General features: G+C 35.7%; 1 protein-coding gene across 1 annotated transcript in view; it reads left to right on the forward strand.

The window, feature by feature from the left end:
- The window catches only part of CDK19 (cyclin dependent kinase 19), a 180103-nt gene that overhangs the window by 57969 nt on the left and 105086 nt on the right, over nucleotides 1–17048 (forward strand). Inside the window, exon 2 of the mRNA XM_061206930.1 lies at nucleotides 7836–7911. Coding sequence (XP_061062913.1) covers nucleotides 7836–7911 — 76 coding nt within the window. The remainder of the gene's footprint in view (nucleotides 1–7835; nucleotides 7912–17048) is intronic.

A 17048-nucleotide genomic window follows, 5' to 3' on the forward strand; every position in this document is an offset into this window, starting at 1 on the left:
TTGTGAAAATGACTATACTACCCAAAGCAATCTACAGATTCAGTGCAATCCCTTTCAAATTACCAGTGACATTTTTCACAGAACTGGAACAAAAAATTTTTTAATGTGTGGAAATACAAAAGACCCCGAATTGCAAAAACAATCTTAAGAAGAAAGAACAGAGCTGGAGGAAACACGTTCCCTGACTTTGGACTGTACTACAAAGCTGCAGTAATCAAAACAGGATGGTACTGGCACAAAAGCAGACACGTAGATCAATGGAACGGGATAGAAAGAACAGAAATAAACCTACGCCCTTGTGGTCAATTAATCTATGACAAAGGAGGCAAGAACATACAATGGAGAAAAGACAGTCTCTTCAGTAAGTGGTGCTGGGAAAACTGGACAGCTACATGCAAAAGAATAAAATTAGAACATTATCTAATACCATATACAAAAATAAACTCAAAATGGATTAAAGACTTAAATGTAAGACTGGACACTATAAAACTCCTAGAGGAAAACAAAGGCAGAAAACTCTGATATAAATCACAGCAATGTTTTTTTAGATCCATCTCTTAGAGTAATGGAAAACAAACCCAAAAATAAACAAATGGGACCTAGTTAAACTTAAAAGCATTTGCAAAGCAATAGAAACCATAAACAAAATGAAAACACAGCCTTCGGACTGAGAGAAAATATTTGCAAACAGTGATACTGACAAGGGATTAATTTCCAAAATATACAAATAGCTCATGCAACTTAATATAGAAAAAATACAAACAACCCAATAAAAAAATGGACAGAAAACCTAAATAGACATTTCTCCAAAGAAGACATACAGATGGCCAACAGGCGCATGAAAAGATGCTCAGTATCGCTAATTATTAGAGAAATGCAAGTCAAAACGATAATGAGGTATCATCTCACACCAGGCAGAATGGCCATCATTAAAAAGTCTACAGGAATTCCCTGGCGGTCCAGTGGTTAGGACTCCATGCTTCCACTCACTGCAGGGGGCATGGGTTCGATCCCTGATCGGAGAGCTAAGATCCTACATGCTGTGCGGCGTGGCCAAAAAAAATAAAAAGTCTACAAATAACAAATGCTGGAGAGGGTGTGGAGAAAAAGGAACCCTCGTACACTGTTGGTGTGGGAATGTAAATTGGTGCAGCCACTATGGAGAACAGTATGGAGGTTCCTTGAAAAACTAAAAATAGAGTTGGCACATGATCCTGCAGTCCCACTCTTGGGCATATATCTGGAGAAGACTCTAATTTGAAAAGATATATGTACCCCAATATTCATAGCACTATTTACAGTAGCCAAGACATGGAAGCAACCTAAATGTCTGTCAACAGGTGAATGGATGAAGAAGTGGTATATATAAACAGTGGAATATTACTCAGCCATAAAAAAGAATGAAATAATGCCATTTGCAACAAAATGGATGTACCTAGAGATTATCATACTAAGTGAAGTATGTTAGAGAAAGAAATACCATATGATATCACGTATAGGTAGAATCTAAAAGAATGATACAAAGGAACTTAATTACAAAACAGAGATAGACTCACAGACATAAAGGGGGGACAGATAAATTAGGGATTTGGGACTAACAGATACACACTACTATATATAGAATAGATAAAGAACAAGGACCTACTGTTATAGCACAGGGAACTATATTCAGTATCCTGTAATAACCTATAAGGGAAAGGAATCTGAAAAAGATTATATATATGCATAACTGAATCACTTTGCTGTACACCTGACACATTGTAAATCAGCTGTACTTCAATTTTAAAAAACTGCAAAAAAAAAAAAAGTTGGCAAGACTCAGGTGTCAAATTGTTTGAATAAAGTCTTATTCGTAACACCTGGTTATAAAATCTGCATATGGTCATACTGTGCTGTCTTGAGTACTATATTTCTGATGATTCCATTAATTTGAATTCTAGTCTTAAGGTTTGGAAAAGAAAACTTAAAGGACGAATTCATAGAATTGTTTGTCTTCTTAAGGGATGTGAGAGAGAAGTGTTCAGAAATTGTTCTGTCTTTCTTCTTTTCTTCCCTCTCTCTTGTTCTCCTTTCCTCCTTCCCATGTTGCCTCAACTTCTTTCCTGGGCACCAAAAAAGTTATTTATCTGCGTGCTACTTCCTCCAGTCCAATATCATGTCTGTAAGCTCAAGTCCTTTAAATCTGAAACTCCTATGGCAGGCCCTCAGTAAACTTTTTTTTTTTTTTTTAAATCAAGGTATAATTGACATATAACATTATATTAGTTTCAGGTGTAAAAAATTGTAATGATTCAATATTTGTATGTATTGTGAAATGATCACCACAATAAGCCTGGTAACATCTTCAGGGCATCTTCTTTTTGAACTTCTCAGATATTTTTGGTTAGAGTTTCTGTCTGAAGGAGTCATTTACAAGCTGAAGAACCTTCTGAGATGTGACCTGAGTTTTGTTCTCAATAGTATCATCCTCCCCATCAACCAAGCCAAAACCCCAGACTTATCTTTGATTCAGCCTTCTTGATTTTCATTATTTGTTCATTTGGTTCTGCCAATTCCTCTTTAAAAATGACTGTCACAAGTATTTCTTCTTTTCTCCAGTCTTATTGTTAGTTACCATTCTGTTATGGAGAATGTTGCACTTGGCAGATTTCATCTGAGCTCTGCTTCTGGCTGATGGCCTAACTTCTTCATCTTCATGAGGAGGTTGTAACAGGATTGTCGCAAGACCCTTTTGGAAGCTAACATTCTATTATACTAATCCAGGGTCTTTGCTTCTCACCCTTTCATTGCAGTTAACTCCTAATTGTTTTTCACACCTCTAATCTCAGTCCTTCCTAATAAGATTAGTCTTTATACGTAACTTTCATTGCCTTTAGGATAAAATCTTTTTTTAAAATTTTTATTTATTTATTTATTTATTGGCTGTGTTGGGTCTTCGTTTCTGTGCGAGGGCTTTCTCTAGTTGTGGCAAGCGGGAGCCACTCTTCCTCGCGGTGCGCGGGCCTCTCACTATCGCAGCCTCTCCCGTTGCGGAGCACAGGCTCCAGACGCGCAGGCTCAGTAGTTGTGGCTCACGGGCCTAGTTGCTCCGTGGCATGTGGGATCCTCCCAGACCAGGGCTCGAACCCATGTCCCCTGCATTGGCAGGCAGATTCTCAACCACCGCGCCACCAGGGAAGCCCCTAGGATAAAATCTTATATTTCCTGGTCTCCATTTATTCATGTCATCATTTCTCTGCTTAATCGTTATCATTGGCACGATTAGGCAAAGTGGAAGCTTCACCCATCTTCACAGCCTTCCTTTCCTTCACCTACAGAATCAAGTTGGTTACTAAATTATATCACTTCTGACGCAGGAATGTCTTTTGAGTCCATATTTGTTCTCCTCTGCCTATTCTAATCTAGTCCTCATCTTCTCTTCTTTGGACGTTTGCGCAACCTCCCAGATGTTTGCTCTGCCACCAGTTTGTAGCTACCAGATTTATCTCTCTGAGCAAAGATCTGTTATGTACCTTCTCTGTTCTCAAAACCTTTTGCTCCACACTCTTTACATATGAAGTACAAGTTTCTTTGCAGAACTCACTTGGTCCCTTCCCTTTACTTTTGTAACCTAACCTCAACTTTTGCACCTTGTCATCATGCCCCCAGCTTCCAGCCATACTGAATACCAGCGGTTTCCTGGTTATTTTTCTCATGCCCTACTTCTACCTGGAATTCTCTGAACCTCTCGTCCCTTTTCTGCCTGGGAAACTCCTCCCTCAAAGGCATCACTATGTAGTTATCTTCCTTAAAGCTCTGAGAAGAAATACTAGTCTCATTCTCTCTGTGCCTGTTATGTATACGACTTCAGTGCAGAGGGAGTCATATCAGAGTTATCTGTTTATATTTCCCACTCAGAATCTCTTTCCAGGTGGATTGTGAACTCTGATATCCAGGGTAGCTAGTCTTTAATTTTGTTCATCCTCAGAGTTTGGCACAGTATTGGAACATAAAATATTGACTCTTTGTTTGTTGCTTGATGTAAAATAAAATAGTAAGGACCCTCTGTTTTCCTTAGAAACAAAAAAGGATTTTAACCCTATTAGTTTGAAGACTAAAATTTTTCCCTTGGTTTTGCTTGAGCTTGAGTTCCTTCATCTTTTCTTAAAAGATTCTTCTAAATGTTTTGTCTGTCATAGGTCCTTGGGACCAAAGATGGCCCAGGGCTGATCTGGACACCTGGTAGTAGTATTAATAGGAGCCAAAAAGCCTTGGACCTGTCTAATTATGATTGTAACGAGTGGGGTTTGGCCAAACCTTAACTACACTTGTGCATACGAGCTGCTGAATGGTGCTTCACCTTGCTAAACGTGACTGGAGGGTGGTCATCAAGCTTGGACATTTTTGAAAGGTATAAGACTATTTTTTTCATTAGACCAGTTCCTAATAGTTCATTCAAAAGATGTTCCTACTGAAACGGCGTCTTTAGGCTTGAGAAATTCTTCCCTGAATTACATTTAAATTCTACCACTGAGCCTAGTTTTCTGCCTGAGATAATGCTTTCATTTTAAGGCAGTGGTTTCTACAATTTGCACAAATATGTGCTTCTTATTTTTTGTACTATCTATAGAATTGCTTGCATCAAGAGTTTTCCAGAACACAGTGTCTCAGATGGAAAATGTAATAGAATCCCAATCTCTGCCAAATTAATTTTTCTATTTTGTAGTTATATAATGTTCCCATTGAACACTTGTTTTTCTTTGTGATGAATGCTGAGAGGGAAGCTGGCATGGTTTTGATACATATTACAGATGTATAGGAGAAATGTCTTTAAATTCAAAACATTCTATATTAAATAAATCCATGTTTATACTGTAAATTTATTTTTAATTCACCTGGATTTATTTAGTAAACTCCTTTAATTATTTTCAATGTGCAATTGCTCTAACAGTAGTATCTAATATGCACTAAAATTTAGAAAGCAGTTTCCCTGAAGACTTTGGAATTGCTCTGTCTTTATTATAGTAAATAATAAACTTCTTTTATTTAGATAAAAGTAATTTAGAAATAAAATAGTTTTAGGGAAGAACTGGGCTGCCTCTAAAAGCCAGGTTATCATAGCCATGGAGGCCAGGTTCACCTCCTTTTCAGCCTTGTCAGGTAAAAGAACAAATTATACCTTTATGATATTTAATATTATGTGTGCCGGAAACATATAAACCATGGGGTATGAATTTTCACATGAGCTCCCGGAGAAGGGCTCTCACATGGGATGAGAGCAATAAGGCTTCTCTGCCCCATGTGCCAGTCGTTGAAATATTTGTGGGCATTGTGGGAAACGACAAATCTTTAGTTTTCATAACTAAGGTATTGGCGTCTGACCACAGATTGGCATTGACATAGCACAGTGATGAAAGTGAGTCCATATGCCCGCTGGGATTCTGCCACTTCTTCATATAGTGAACCTCAGAGGTGCCACATCATCGCTTATCATCCAACAGTTAATATACAAGAGAACTGGTAATGATATATGCACTTTATTTCATTCTCAATGCAAAAGCTGCAGATAAATCTTAAGTTTGCAGATCTTTGAGTATTTTATTAATTTAGCAGATGGAAGTTATATTTAAACTTATTAAGTGAAGTAATTACTGGGTTTGTTCCTAGATCCTATCCATATAATTCAGAGTAAGAGACCTATGCTTCAGTCTATTCTGCTCAAGCTTTCAAATTCCTTTGACAGCCTGGATGTGAAATTCAAAAGTCATTAATGTGATGTGTTAATTTTGCACTTTTTGACTTACTGCAAAAATCTTATAGTTTCCATAGCAACAATAACCTATCCAGATTGTGTAATATTCTTTACAGTATTAAAAATAAAACTATGCAATTACATGAGCTTCTGGAGCACTTCATTTAGGGGAACTGGGGATTGAAATATTTCTGTTTAAAAGAAAATTATAATTTCATATGAAAGTTTTGTCAGAAAGCATGTATAACTTTAAGAACTTATTCTATTAAATATTTAGTAGTAGATACCTGGTAGTGAATTTAATTATTAATTATATGAAATTTACATTGTAAGCATTGTGTTAAGCATCTCAGGCACAAACGCTTTCACACACATACCCACACATACTTTCAAGGTAGGGGGGATATTTGGCTTTAGTTACATTCAGTCACCTTCACCTGCTGCTTGTACTTCTTAGTGGCCTCTGGGTGGTCTGAAAAACGTGTAGTTTTATGTTTGGAGGAAACAGGATGGAGAAAAAGGAACACTTTGCTCTTTAAAACATGCCTAAGATATCACTTTGAAAATACTAAAGATTGTTTTAATGGGCGACTGTTTTCAGAGTATCAAATTATTTTGTTTTTTTTCTTTTTCCCTCTAATTCTAATTTAAAAGACAATATAATATTGGCATTAAGGTAGTTAACATAACTTTCTACATCTTAACACAACTGTTTTTCTTTTTTTATATCACCTTCAACATATGTCTAAATGTATATATTTTTATACGGTATGATTTATGTATTTTCTCAGCAACATATGGTAAACATTTTCCATGTTTCTAATGATCTTCACGATTATCATTTTAATAATTGCATAACAGTCTATCCTGTTGACATATGTGGTACAATTTCTGTTTATCAAAATGCTGCTTAATTGTTTCCTGAATGTCATATATTGGAAGAAAAATAGATACAATTTTCAGACTGTGGGAAAAAGTAACCATAACTCAGTTATTTGCTCAAAACATAGATGATTGTGAAAATCCTCAAAATGCACGTAAAATGATGTTTTAAAATGCATATTATGAGTAACCTCTTAAACTGCTTTATCTGCTAGTAAACACAGAATGGGGAAAATGAGGAATAGGTAAGTAGGACAGATGTGGCACTACTTAGGTACTATCATTGGACAAAACCTTCATGACATGGTGATACCCTGTTGAGGCTCTAATATAATCAAAAGGCAAAACTCAGAGGGCATGGATTATACTCCTCTTGTCAGAATAACCAGTGATAGGAATCACATTTGTGACATTCAGCTGGGGCCTTGCTGTGGCTGTTTCTGGTGTCAGTACCCTGAGGATACAGGGTTGCACTAGACACTCATCTGATACTATTACTATTTTTATGGACCGTATCACCATTATTGAGCTGTTGTCTTCCCTTGGTTAAGCACCCTGGTAACTGCCGGGGTTTCCCAGAATTCCTAATTCTACCTCCATTAATTGGAAAATTCACTGTAACTACTGAGTTTTTCCTAGAGATCTTGAGAATGAGGTGTTGGTGGCCAATTTTGAAGTGTTTCCAAGGCTTTTGGTTGAGGTCTTAGGGATTTTGAATGTCCCCTGTCCTAGGTGAAAACTAGCGTGTCTTAGTGGGTAAACATTCTTCTATAACTCCCCCATTTATTAAGTGGGTCTTATACTGTGAAATTACTTTAAACAAATATAGAAGTTTACATCTGTCATTTATTTTTGTAATTAATGTTTATAACAGAATGCTTTCATGGACTCCAGATAATTAAGACAGTAGAATTATCTTGCAATATGCTTGAGTTTATATTTATGCTTGTTTACTTTTTGAAACTAGTGCTGTGTTTAGTATCCTGTTCTGTTTCAATTTTGTATTTGTGTTTTGGCTCTGTCTAGTGTTTTCATTGTGACATGAATTTTTTTGGTATTTCACATTATTGTAATGGAAATATTATCAGAAATAATAAGCAATGCATGCATAGTGAGGGTGTTTACATATCACTGAGAGTTGTGCATTTCATTGTTTTGTAGTTATAGTTTTGAATCTGAAAATAACATGTAGAAAAAAATAATTTTTTTTGTTCATATGCAGAAAAGATGAAAAGGAATATGCATTGAAGCAAATTGAAGGCACAGGAATATCCATGTCGGCTTGTAGAGAGATTGCAGTAAGTGGACATAAATACATTATTTATTTTGTTATGATATTAGATGATGATTGATATTAATATAAAAGCTTCACTAATATATAGAATGCATGTTATTTCAAAGATGTTAATTAGTTTAAGGATATTTTATATAAGATGAGAAAAGTTGCATAAACTTTTTGTTTACTTGAAAGTCATCATTGAACATTCTCTTAATGATATTTAGGATTTATAATCTTAGGAATACTGAGCTAAATGATTATTTAATTAATTTGAATTATGATTGAGTATAGTTATTAATTTAGATTAGTAATTTAATTAATATCTGTCTTTCCTGTAGTTTTAGGACTGATATATGTCTTTATAGAGAAGAGGGTGATACTGTTAGATACTATGCATATAAAATATTTTTTCTGAAATAAGTGTTTTGGTGTTACATTTTACTAGTTGCTAGAAAAATAAGACTATCATAATAATAGGAGAATTCCGTAAAGAAAGATCATTTCTTTTTTTTTTTGTCTTTATATGGCATACTTGTACATTTAAGAAATGATTGTCCATAAGAATACCTAACATTTCCTGAGTATTTACCAGGTACCAGGCTTACTAAGTGCTTTTAAGTATTAATTAATTTAATTTTCACAACAATCATGAAATAAGTACTTTTAATATCCCCATTTTACAGATCAGTAAACAGAGGCAAAATCATAATTATGGCTTAGAAGTCTTAATATTATGTTCCCTTATTTTAGTTCTTCAGTTTCTTATTTTAGTGTTTTAGTTTCTTATTGGGGCTTTATCATGATATCACATTTATAAGGGATTTCTGTCTCTAAATTATTAAATATATTGTCCATATCCATTAGATATTTCTGTCTCTCATTTGGTAATTGTTACATATATTGCCCACAGTTCCATATTTCTACTTCACTCACATGGAAGCACTCCATCATCACTCTTAATCATAAGAAAAAGAATGATGCAAAGAACACATGAGGCAGGATTTCTTTACACCTGAGTGTCTGCCTTAGTGGCTAAGCTAGCCATGAGTCTCAGTTTCCTTATTTGTGAAATAAGGGAATTATAAGGTCCCTTCTAGTCATAAATTCTTTGATTTCAGAATGGGAGCTTCTCACTAGACTGTGCACAGTTTGAAGGGCAGGGACCTTGTCTTTTTATCCCTAGTTCCTAGCATAACTACCTGGAACGTAACAGGTGCCCCATAAATGTTTTTTGAATAAATCAATAAATAAACAGAACAAAAAAGTTCTATATGATCCTAAGTTTGCTTTAGAATATAAATTTATTATTTAAAATTTTCATTTTGGCAGTTTTCCATTAACTATAAATTGGTGTTTATAATGCTCTACCAGAATAAGCATTTGATACGTGATTTTTAACTCCCTGAAAGTCATAAACATTATTATTTCAACCAATATGAATATCACTGGTGTGGAATTTTGCTATTTTAGAGTACCATAATTTAGTATAGCATTAATTCAACTTCTGTGAGTTAATTGGGTTAATAGCTGAAATTTAAGGTATTGATTATTAGGAAATGAAAACCCAATTCTAGATGTTCTTTTTGAAACAGAGACATATCTTCTGAGGAATACATCGGTTCCGTTTTCTCAACATCCTCACTAGCATTTGTTGTGTCTTGTCTTTATGATAATAGCCATTTTAACAGGTGTGAGGTGATATCTTACTGTGGTTTTGATTTGCATTTCCTTGATGATTAGTCATGTTGAGCACCTTTTCATGGACCTGCTGGCCATCTGTATATCTTCTTCTTTGGAAAAATATCTGTTCAGTCCCTCTGCCCATTTTTTAATTGGATGATGATGTTGATGATGATTTTTGCTATTGAGTTGTAAGCATTCCTGATATATTTTGGATATTAACCACTTATCAGATAAATAGTTTGCAAATATCTTCTACTCTGTAGGTTGCCTTTTCATTTTGTTGATTGCTTCTTTTGCTGTGCAGAAGCTGGAAAAACTTAACTCTTAAACTCATTCACAGTCTCTGTATTTTTATTGAGGGTTTGCCTAATAGAACTTTAGGAAGTATGCAGTTTCTGGATTGAATAATTTTTTTTATCATTTCCTGAATGACTTAGCTCCAACATGATAGGGATTTTGACAGAAGGTTAGCATGTATGTTATTGCATAGTGGCTAAGTGCATACTTCTTTGTAAATTATAAGCTCACGAACACAGTTTTATAATTATTGCTTTATGCAGTTGTCTTTTAAGTCACATAGAAGAAAAAAGAGTTAAGAACAAAAATACATTTATGCTGTCTTTTCTATTTACCCATGTTGTTACCTTTACCAGTGCTCTTTATTTTTTGTGTAGATATGGGTTACTGTCATATAGTTCTTTGATTTTAACTGAAGGTCTCCCTTTAGTATTTTTTTGTAGAGCAGATCTTCTAGGAATGAATTTTCTCAGTTTTTGTATTTGGGACTCTCTTAATTTCTTCTTTTTTTCCTTCATCACCTGTTTCTCCTTTGTTTTTTGCAGCATAGTTTTGACGGATATAGAATTCTTGAATGATAGTCTTTTTCTTTCTTCACCTTGACTATGTTATCTCACTGCGTTTTGGCCTCCATGGTTTCTGATGAGAGGTCAGCTGTTAATCCATGAGAATCTCTTGTACATGAGGAGTTATTTTCTTGCTACTTTCAAGATTCTCTCTTTGACTTTGTCTTTTGAAAGTTTGATTATGATATGTGTAGTTGTGGAACCTACTTGGAATTCGTTGAGTTTCTTGGATGTAGAGGTTAATTTTTTTTTTTTAATCAAAGTTGGGAAGTTTTCAGCCATCATTTCTTTAGATATTCTTTCTGCCCTTTTCTTTCTCTCCTCTCCTCCTGAGACTGCCATTATGAGTATATTTATAGGCTTGATGGTGTCCCAAAGGTCACTGAGGCTCTGTTGATTTTTTTCTAATTCTCTTTTTCTATTTATTGCTCAGACAGGATATTTTCAATTGCCTATCTTCAAGTGTGCTGATTCTTTCTTCTGCCAGCTTGAATTTGCTGCTAAGCCCCCCTCTAGTGAAATTTTCATTGTAGTTATTTTACTTTTCGATTCCAAAATTGCTATATGGTTCTTCTTCTTCTTCTTTTTTTTTTTTTAATAGACTTTACTTTTTAGAGCAGTATTAAGTTTACAGCAAAATTGAATGAAAGTTCTAGAGATTTCCTGTATACTCCCTATTCCCACACATGCATAGCCTAACCTATTATCAACATCCTCCACCAGAGTAGTACATTTGTTACAACTGATGAACCTATGTTGATACTCAAAGACCATAGTTTACATTAAGGTTCACTCGTGGTGTTGTATATTTTATGGGTTTGGACAGATGTCTAATGACATGTATCCACCATTATGGTATCATACAGAGTAGTTCCACTGCCCTAAAAATCTTCTGTGCCCCACCTGTTCATCCTAAACCCGTTCCCCACCCCCCTTCCCCGTAATCACAGATCTTTTTACTGTTTACATAATTTTGCCTTTTCCAGAACGTCATATAGATGGAATCATACAGTATGTAGCCTTTTGAGATTGGCTTCTTTCACTTAATAATATGCATTTAAAATTCCTCCATATCTGTCATGGCTTGATAGCTCATTTCTTTTTAGTGCTGAATAGTATTCCATCGTCTGGATGTATTACAGTTTGTTTACACATTCATCTACTAAAGTACATCTTGGTTGCTTCCAAGTTTTGGTAATTATGAGGAAAGCTGCTGTAAACATTGTGTGTAGGCTTTTGTGTGGACATAACTTTTCAATTCCTTTGGGCAAATATCAGCACAGTTGCTGGACTGCATGGTAAGAGTATGTTTAGTTTAGTAAGAAACCACCAAACTGTCTTACAAAGTGGCTGTGCCATTTTGCATTTTCACTACCAGTGGATGAGAGTTCCTGTTGCTCCACATCCTCACCAATATTTGTTGTTGTCAGTGTTCTGGATTTAGCCATTCTAATAGGTGTGTAGTGGTATCTTGTTGTTTAATGAAACTCTGCTTTAGCCTTTAAGTCCTGCTTGTATGGCATTAAGAGGTGTGAGATTAGAGTCTTTTCAGATATTTCCTGGACATACCCACAGCTTTGCATATTGGCATGGTTACAGTCTTTACTACCTAGTTTCATTTATAGAAAATTCTAGAAAATGAAAACTAATCTGTAGTGGTGGATAGTAGATCATTGACTGTGTGGGGATGGGAATAGAAACAGGGTTATATTACAAAGGAGCATGAGGAGTCTCTTGGGGATGATGTAAGTCTTCATCATTGTGATTGTCATGATGGTTTCATGGGTTTGTATCAATAATAAAACTCGAAAATGGTATGCACTTATACCTCAGTAAATTCAGGGGGAAATCAGTAAAGGCATATGGGATTATTATTATTTCAAGGGTCTGTGAAAGAGGAATTTGTAAGAATCAGTGGATCACAAGCACAGCTGGAGGGATTGGCCTTGAATAGGAAATGGAACAGATAGTTTATCCTGTGAAACTACAGTGACAGAAGAAAGGATGGTGTCAACATATGTCAGTTTGCTAGGGAGATGATGAGGTAGTTACATTCTTGTGTGCCTCTTTTTTGTGTGTGTGAATGTTAATGTGGTGAATGTTTTAAGTTATTGAAGACTATGTGAAAATTTGCTGATCAAAAATAAGGTTATAGAAGTGTTATGGTCCACCTAAAGTAGGAGACCAGTCATGGCACCTGTCTGCGTGACTGTACTGTTTTCTTCATTATAAGCCCAGTGTAAGAAGGGAGAATTCGAATTTTTTTTGACTGATGCAGTAGGACAGAAAATGTAAGGTGGTAGAGAGTCAGAGAGGTTAGGAGGGACTGATAAGTTGGGGAGAATGTAGACAACATCATAAATGAAAAAGCAGATAGAACTTGTTCTTTGCCTTTTTCCTTCCGTATCCCATAATGTTATCTACCTCCTGGCATTTTCTCGTTCATATATAGACACATAGGTAAGAGGCTTTTGATTTGGAGGAAATTAGGAACAATTTCACTCATTACTCTAAAAGGATGGGACTGCAGGACACCTTCTGAGAGCAGGGTTGGATGATGAGAAAAGAAGTCAAAGAACTTGTAGCCTTGGAGTGAACTTGGAAGAATGTGTACAGGATGGGAAGAAGTTTAAGAACTAAGATGCGTTACCACCTCAAGTGTCACCAATAAAGAAAATCATATCATATTTTAATTTCATTTGAACCTTATTGATCACAGGTGAATTATAACCCCATATCTTTGTACAGTGCTTTACAGTTTACAATATGCCATAACAGGGAATAATTCTGGGTGATGAACATACTAGGAACAAGTGAACATGAACCCTTTTAGCTTGAGGTTACAGGGGAGTTCTAATATAAAGTTTTTTTTACCTTTGTGGCCTGTGTAATCATAAGGTTGCTAGGTTGGAAAAGTGGTAAACACCATTAATTCAGATCCCATTAATTTGTTTCCTGGTTATGAAATTCAAAAATGTTTATTATAAAATTCTCAGAGAGTGTGGAGAAAGCATGTTAAGAGCATCTGTTAACACTAACACTTAGAAATAATCACTATTAATATTTTGTGTATAGTCTTCTAGACTTTTTTCTTTGCAAAAATACAGAGGATTTTTTTCCCATAAGAGTGAGGAGTTCATCAATTTTTTATAAAATGTAATTTCATCTGGGGTAATACAAAGGTAAAATTTTAACTATCAAAATAATAATTTTGCTAGTTCTGTGATATAAGAAAAATTGTAACTCTGGAGTACTCTTCAAAAAATTGAGATGGTCCCAAAGAAAGTGAAGACAGACTGGAAAGAAAATTAGTCAAGGGAAGAAGGATGGAGGGCATAGGTTGAGGAGGGAGGAGAAATAGAGAAAACCTGACTTCATGTCAGATTGCGTCTTCCTCAGTTTTGCCTTGTGTTGCTGAGAAGCCACTTCCTCAGTCACGTCTGCTCAGTTTTGCCCAGTGTATGTATCTGCCAGCATCCCAGCATCGATGCTCCCATGGTGACAGGCGGGATCAGTTGTAATGGATTGTCGCTTGCTGTTTTTCTGCATAGCACAGAGCAGGCAGGGTGGAGTGGCAGTTAAAACATTATTTGCTACTATTTTTTTTCCCTGTCTTGCCACCTTGGTGGCGTAGCAGGCCGCTATGTAAACTTAAGTGGAATGCTTGGAACTTTCCCTTGTCTTCAAGGAATTAGCCCTTGGTTTTTTCTTTTTTTTTTTTATGAAATGGAAATGGTAAAATGTGTGTTGCTGTGGATTCCTTGAGAACTTTAATTCTTTTTTTATTTTTATTTATTTTATTTTTGGCTCCGTAGGGTCTTCGTTGCTGCTCACGGGCTTTCTCTAATTGTGGCAAGTGGGGGCTACTCTTTGCTGCAGTGTGCGAGCTTCTGATTGTGGTGGCTTCCCTTGTTGTGGAGCATGCGCTCTAGGCACGTGGGCTTCAGTAGTTGTGGCATGCGGGCTCAGTAGTTGTGGCTTGCGGGCTCTAGAGTGCAAGCTCAGTAGTTGCGGCGCATGGGCTTAGTTGCTCCACGGCATGTGGGATCTTCCTGGACCAGGGCTCGAACCCGTGTCCCCTGCGTTGGCAGGTGGATTCTTAACCACTGTTCCACCAGGGAAGTCTCAAAGCTCTAATTCTTACTAATACATTTATTTTTATCAACCTTAAAACTATTTTGTTAAATTTCATGAATTGAAAGTTGAGAAATGTCTATTTATTCTAAGATTATTTAATTATATCTGAATTGCTTTTTTGTTGCACTGAGTGCAGATTTTTTTTCTTAAGTATGTGTCCAACTTTCTAAGAGTATAGATTTGTGGAAATAAACCTGTGATTCAGGTAATTTACCCTTTCTATGCAAGGGACAAAATCAAAATATAGTATTAAGATTTTTGTGAAAAATACTAAAGGTATAAAAAGTTTTCTTTTTTTCAGTAGACTTTTAACATGGTCTTCTGTAATAATTATTTTCATAAAAAGTTTGGCATGATTTGGGAGACTAGAACTAAATCATGTATGAAATCGTCTTGGAGCAAAATCTGTTCTTTGGTATGATCTTTGTGTTCTCCTTAGAGACAAACAGAAGTTTACTTTTGGGATTGGAGACTCAGCATAGATTTTTTTCTTCTTTAAAATGTGGTGGGTTTTTTTCCCCTTGCATTGGATAGTGATAGTGACTACTTTTCTCATGAGGATAATATATTTAGTTTGTTTGGCATTTAAATAAATATATTCTTGCTGACTCTTGTAATGAAAAATGAAGGCTTGTATGAGTTGGGGAGTAGGGTTTTGGGTTATTTTAGGATGAGTCTGGGAGATGGATATAGGGTCAGCACAAAGGGAGGAACCATCATAGGATGGAAAATAAATCCTTTCAAAAGCTGAAAAGGTACAAGGGGGTGGGTAGAAGGAGTGAGCAAGCAGATAGATTCTCCAGTCCTTTGGTGTAACTGTCTACCTTACTGTAGATCATGAGTCTCTTCAAAGTTATTATTATTTGTGTGTGTGTGTGTGTACGTGTGTGTGCATGCATGCACCTTTTGGAGAATGTTTCAAGCTGCTTTATGTTTCCTCTGAGAAGACTAAGTGACCAATCTTTGTATTCTCAGCAGCAGATTTAAATACCTGTTGTTGCCAGTGGTAGAAAAGAGATGGGCCATATAAGTTTCTGGGGTTTTGTATAAAGGTGACAAATGTGAGAAGGAACAGTTTGAGAAGAGATAATACTGGTTTTGCTCACCAGTTTCTCGTGTGTGTGTGTCAATTGTTGTTTTATTATTATTATTGATAGTAACCTTTTCCTATTTAAACTCTAACTAAAAAAACATAATTTTTAGTTAAAATTGTTTTCTGTGGTCAAAGTAAATTATTTTTAAGCAACTATATATTTAATTTTTAAAGTTTATTATTATAGAAGATACTGAATTATAAAATTTAACAAACTTGGTAATTCTAGATTCAAAATAAGAGACTGAAGTGGGAAAACAAAGTATTTGTTTGAAAAAAAATATGCCTTAGGTTTCAGATTGTAAAGTGGGAGAGAATATGGACTTTGGTATCAGATAGACTTGAGGTTGTATCTGGACTTCACCATTACTTCTCCATATCTTGAGCAAGGACCCATTTTCTAGGTGGCTATAGAAATGAAGGTGTTTTCAGGGGGAATCAGGTTGTACCTGATTTGCTTCGAGCGCTGGCAATGCCGAGGAAGCAGGCCATGCAGCAGTCCACAGGTTGCCCGGATTCTCAGAATCCCTGAGCCGCTTAACTTGCTGATGTTCCAGGTCATTCTCAGCTTCACCTTATAACCAGACTATCAACTAAATCTCATATATATTTTGACAAAGCACTTCTTTTCAAATATGTTCAAGAATCATATAAGTTCTTAGGAGGGAGGAGTTGCATGTGAGAGGAGAGAGTCTGACCCTTGCATACATGTTAGTGGTACATACTGCATCTACGTTCTTGGGTTAAAATATGGCTAATTTCCACTCTTATTTCTAGTTCATCTTTCAGACTACTTACTCTGATTTATCTGGATTTGGAATTAAACATCTTTCTCAGTCTGTGCAGTCTCTTTTTTTCTTTTTTTGGCCTAATAAAAATTATTAATCCTATAAACCAACTATCAACATATCTGATTTCTGTTAACCTTAGTTTCTTCATGTCTAAAATTAGATTAATAGTACCTAATCTCACAGAATTGTACTAAGGATAAATTAAAGTATGTAAGCCTTTTGGCTCATAACCTTCAGTTCCCAGTGAAGGTTAGCTTTCCTCCTTTCTTTTAAGTTGAATTTGTTAGTGTGATGGAAAAGTAAATTGTGGGTGGCCTTAGCTTAGATCAGTAATAATAAATAGGGGCCGGTAAATGTCTTTTAAAAATTCAGTCACTTTGTTGTGGTCTCTGAATGCTAAGTTATATTTAAAATGTACTTTAGCGGCAGATACAGTCGTGCCCCTTCCTCAAATATATCAGTCAGTTAACAGATATTGATCACTACTCTTTGGAGCACATAGTGTTGCTTGCTGAGAGAATACAGAGCAGTATTTTCAGGAAGGTGGCAGTCTTTTTAAATCAGTTGTTTAGAATGTGAAATGTCTTTT

Source organism: Eubalaena glacialis, chromosome 12 (assembly GCF_028564815.1).
Source record: "Eubalaena glacialis isolate mEubGla1 chromosome 12, mEubGla1.1.hap2.+ XY, whole genome shotgun sequence".
NCBI lineage: Eukaryota > Metazoa > Chordata > Mammalia > Artiodactyla > Balaenidae > Eubalaena > Eubalaena glacialis.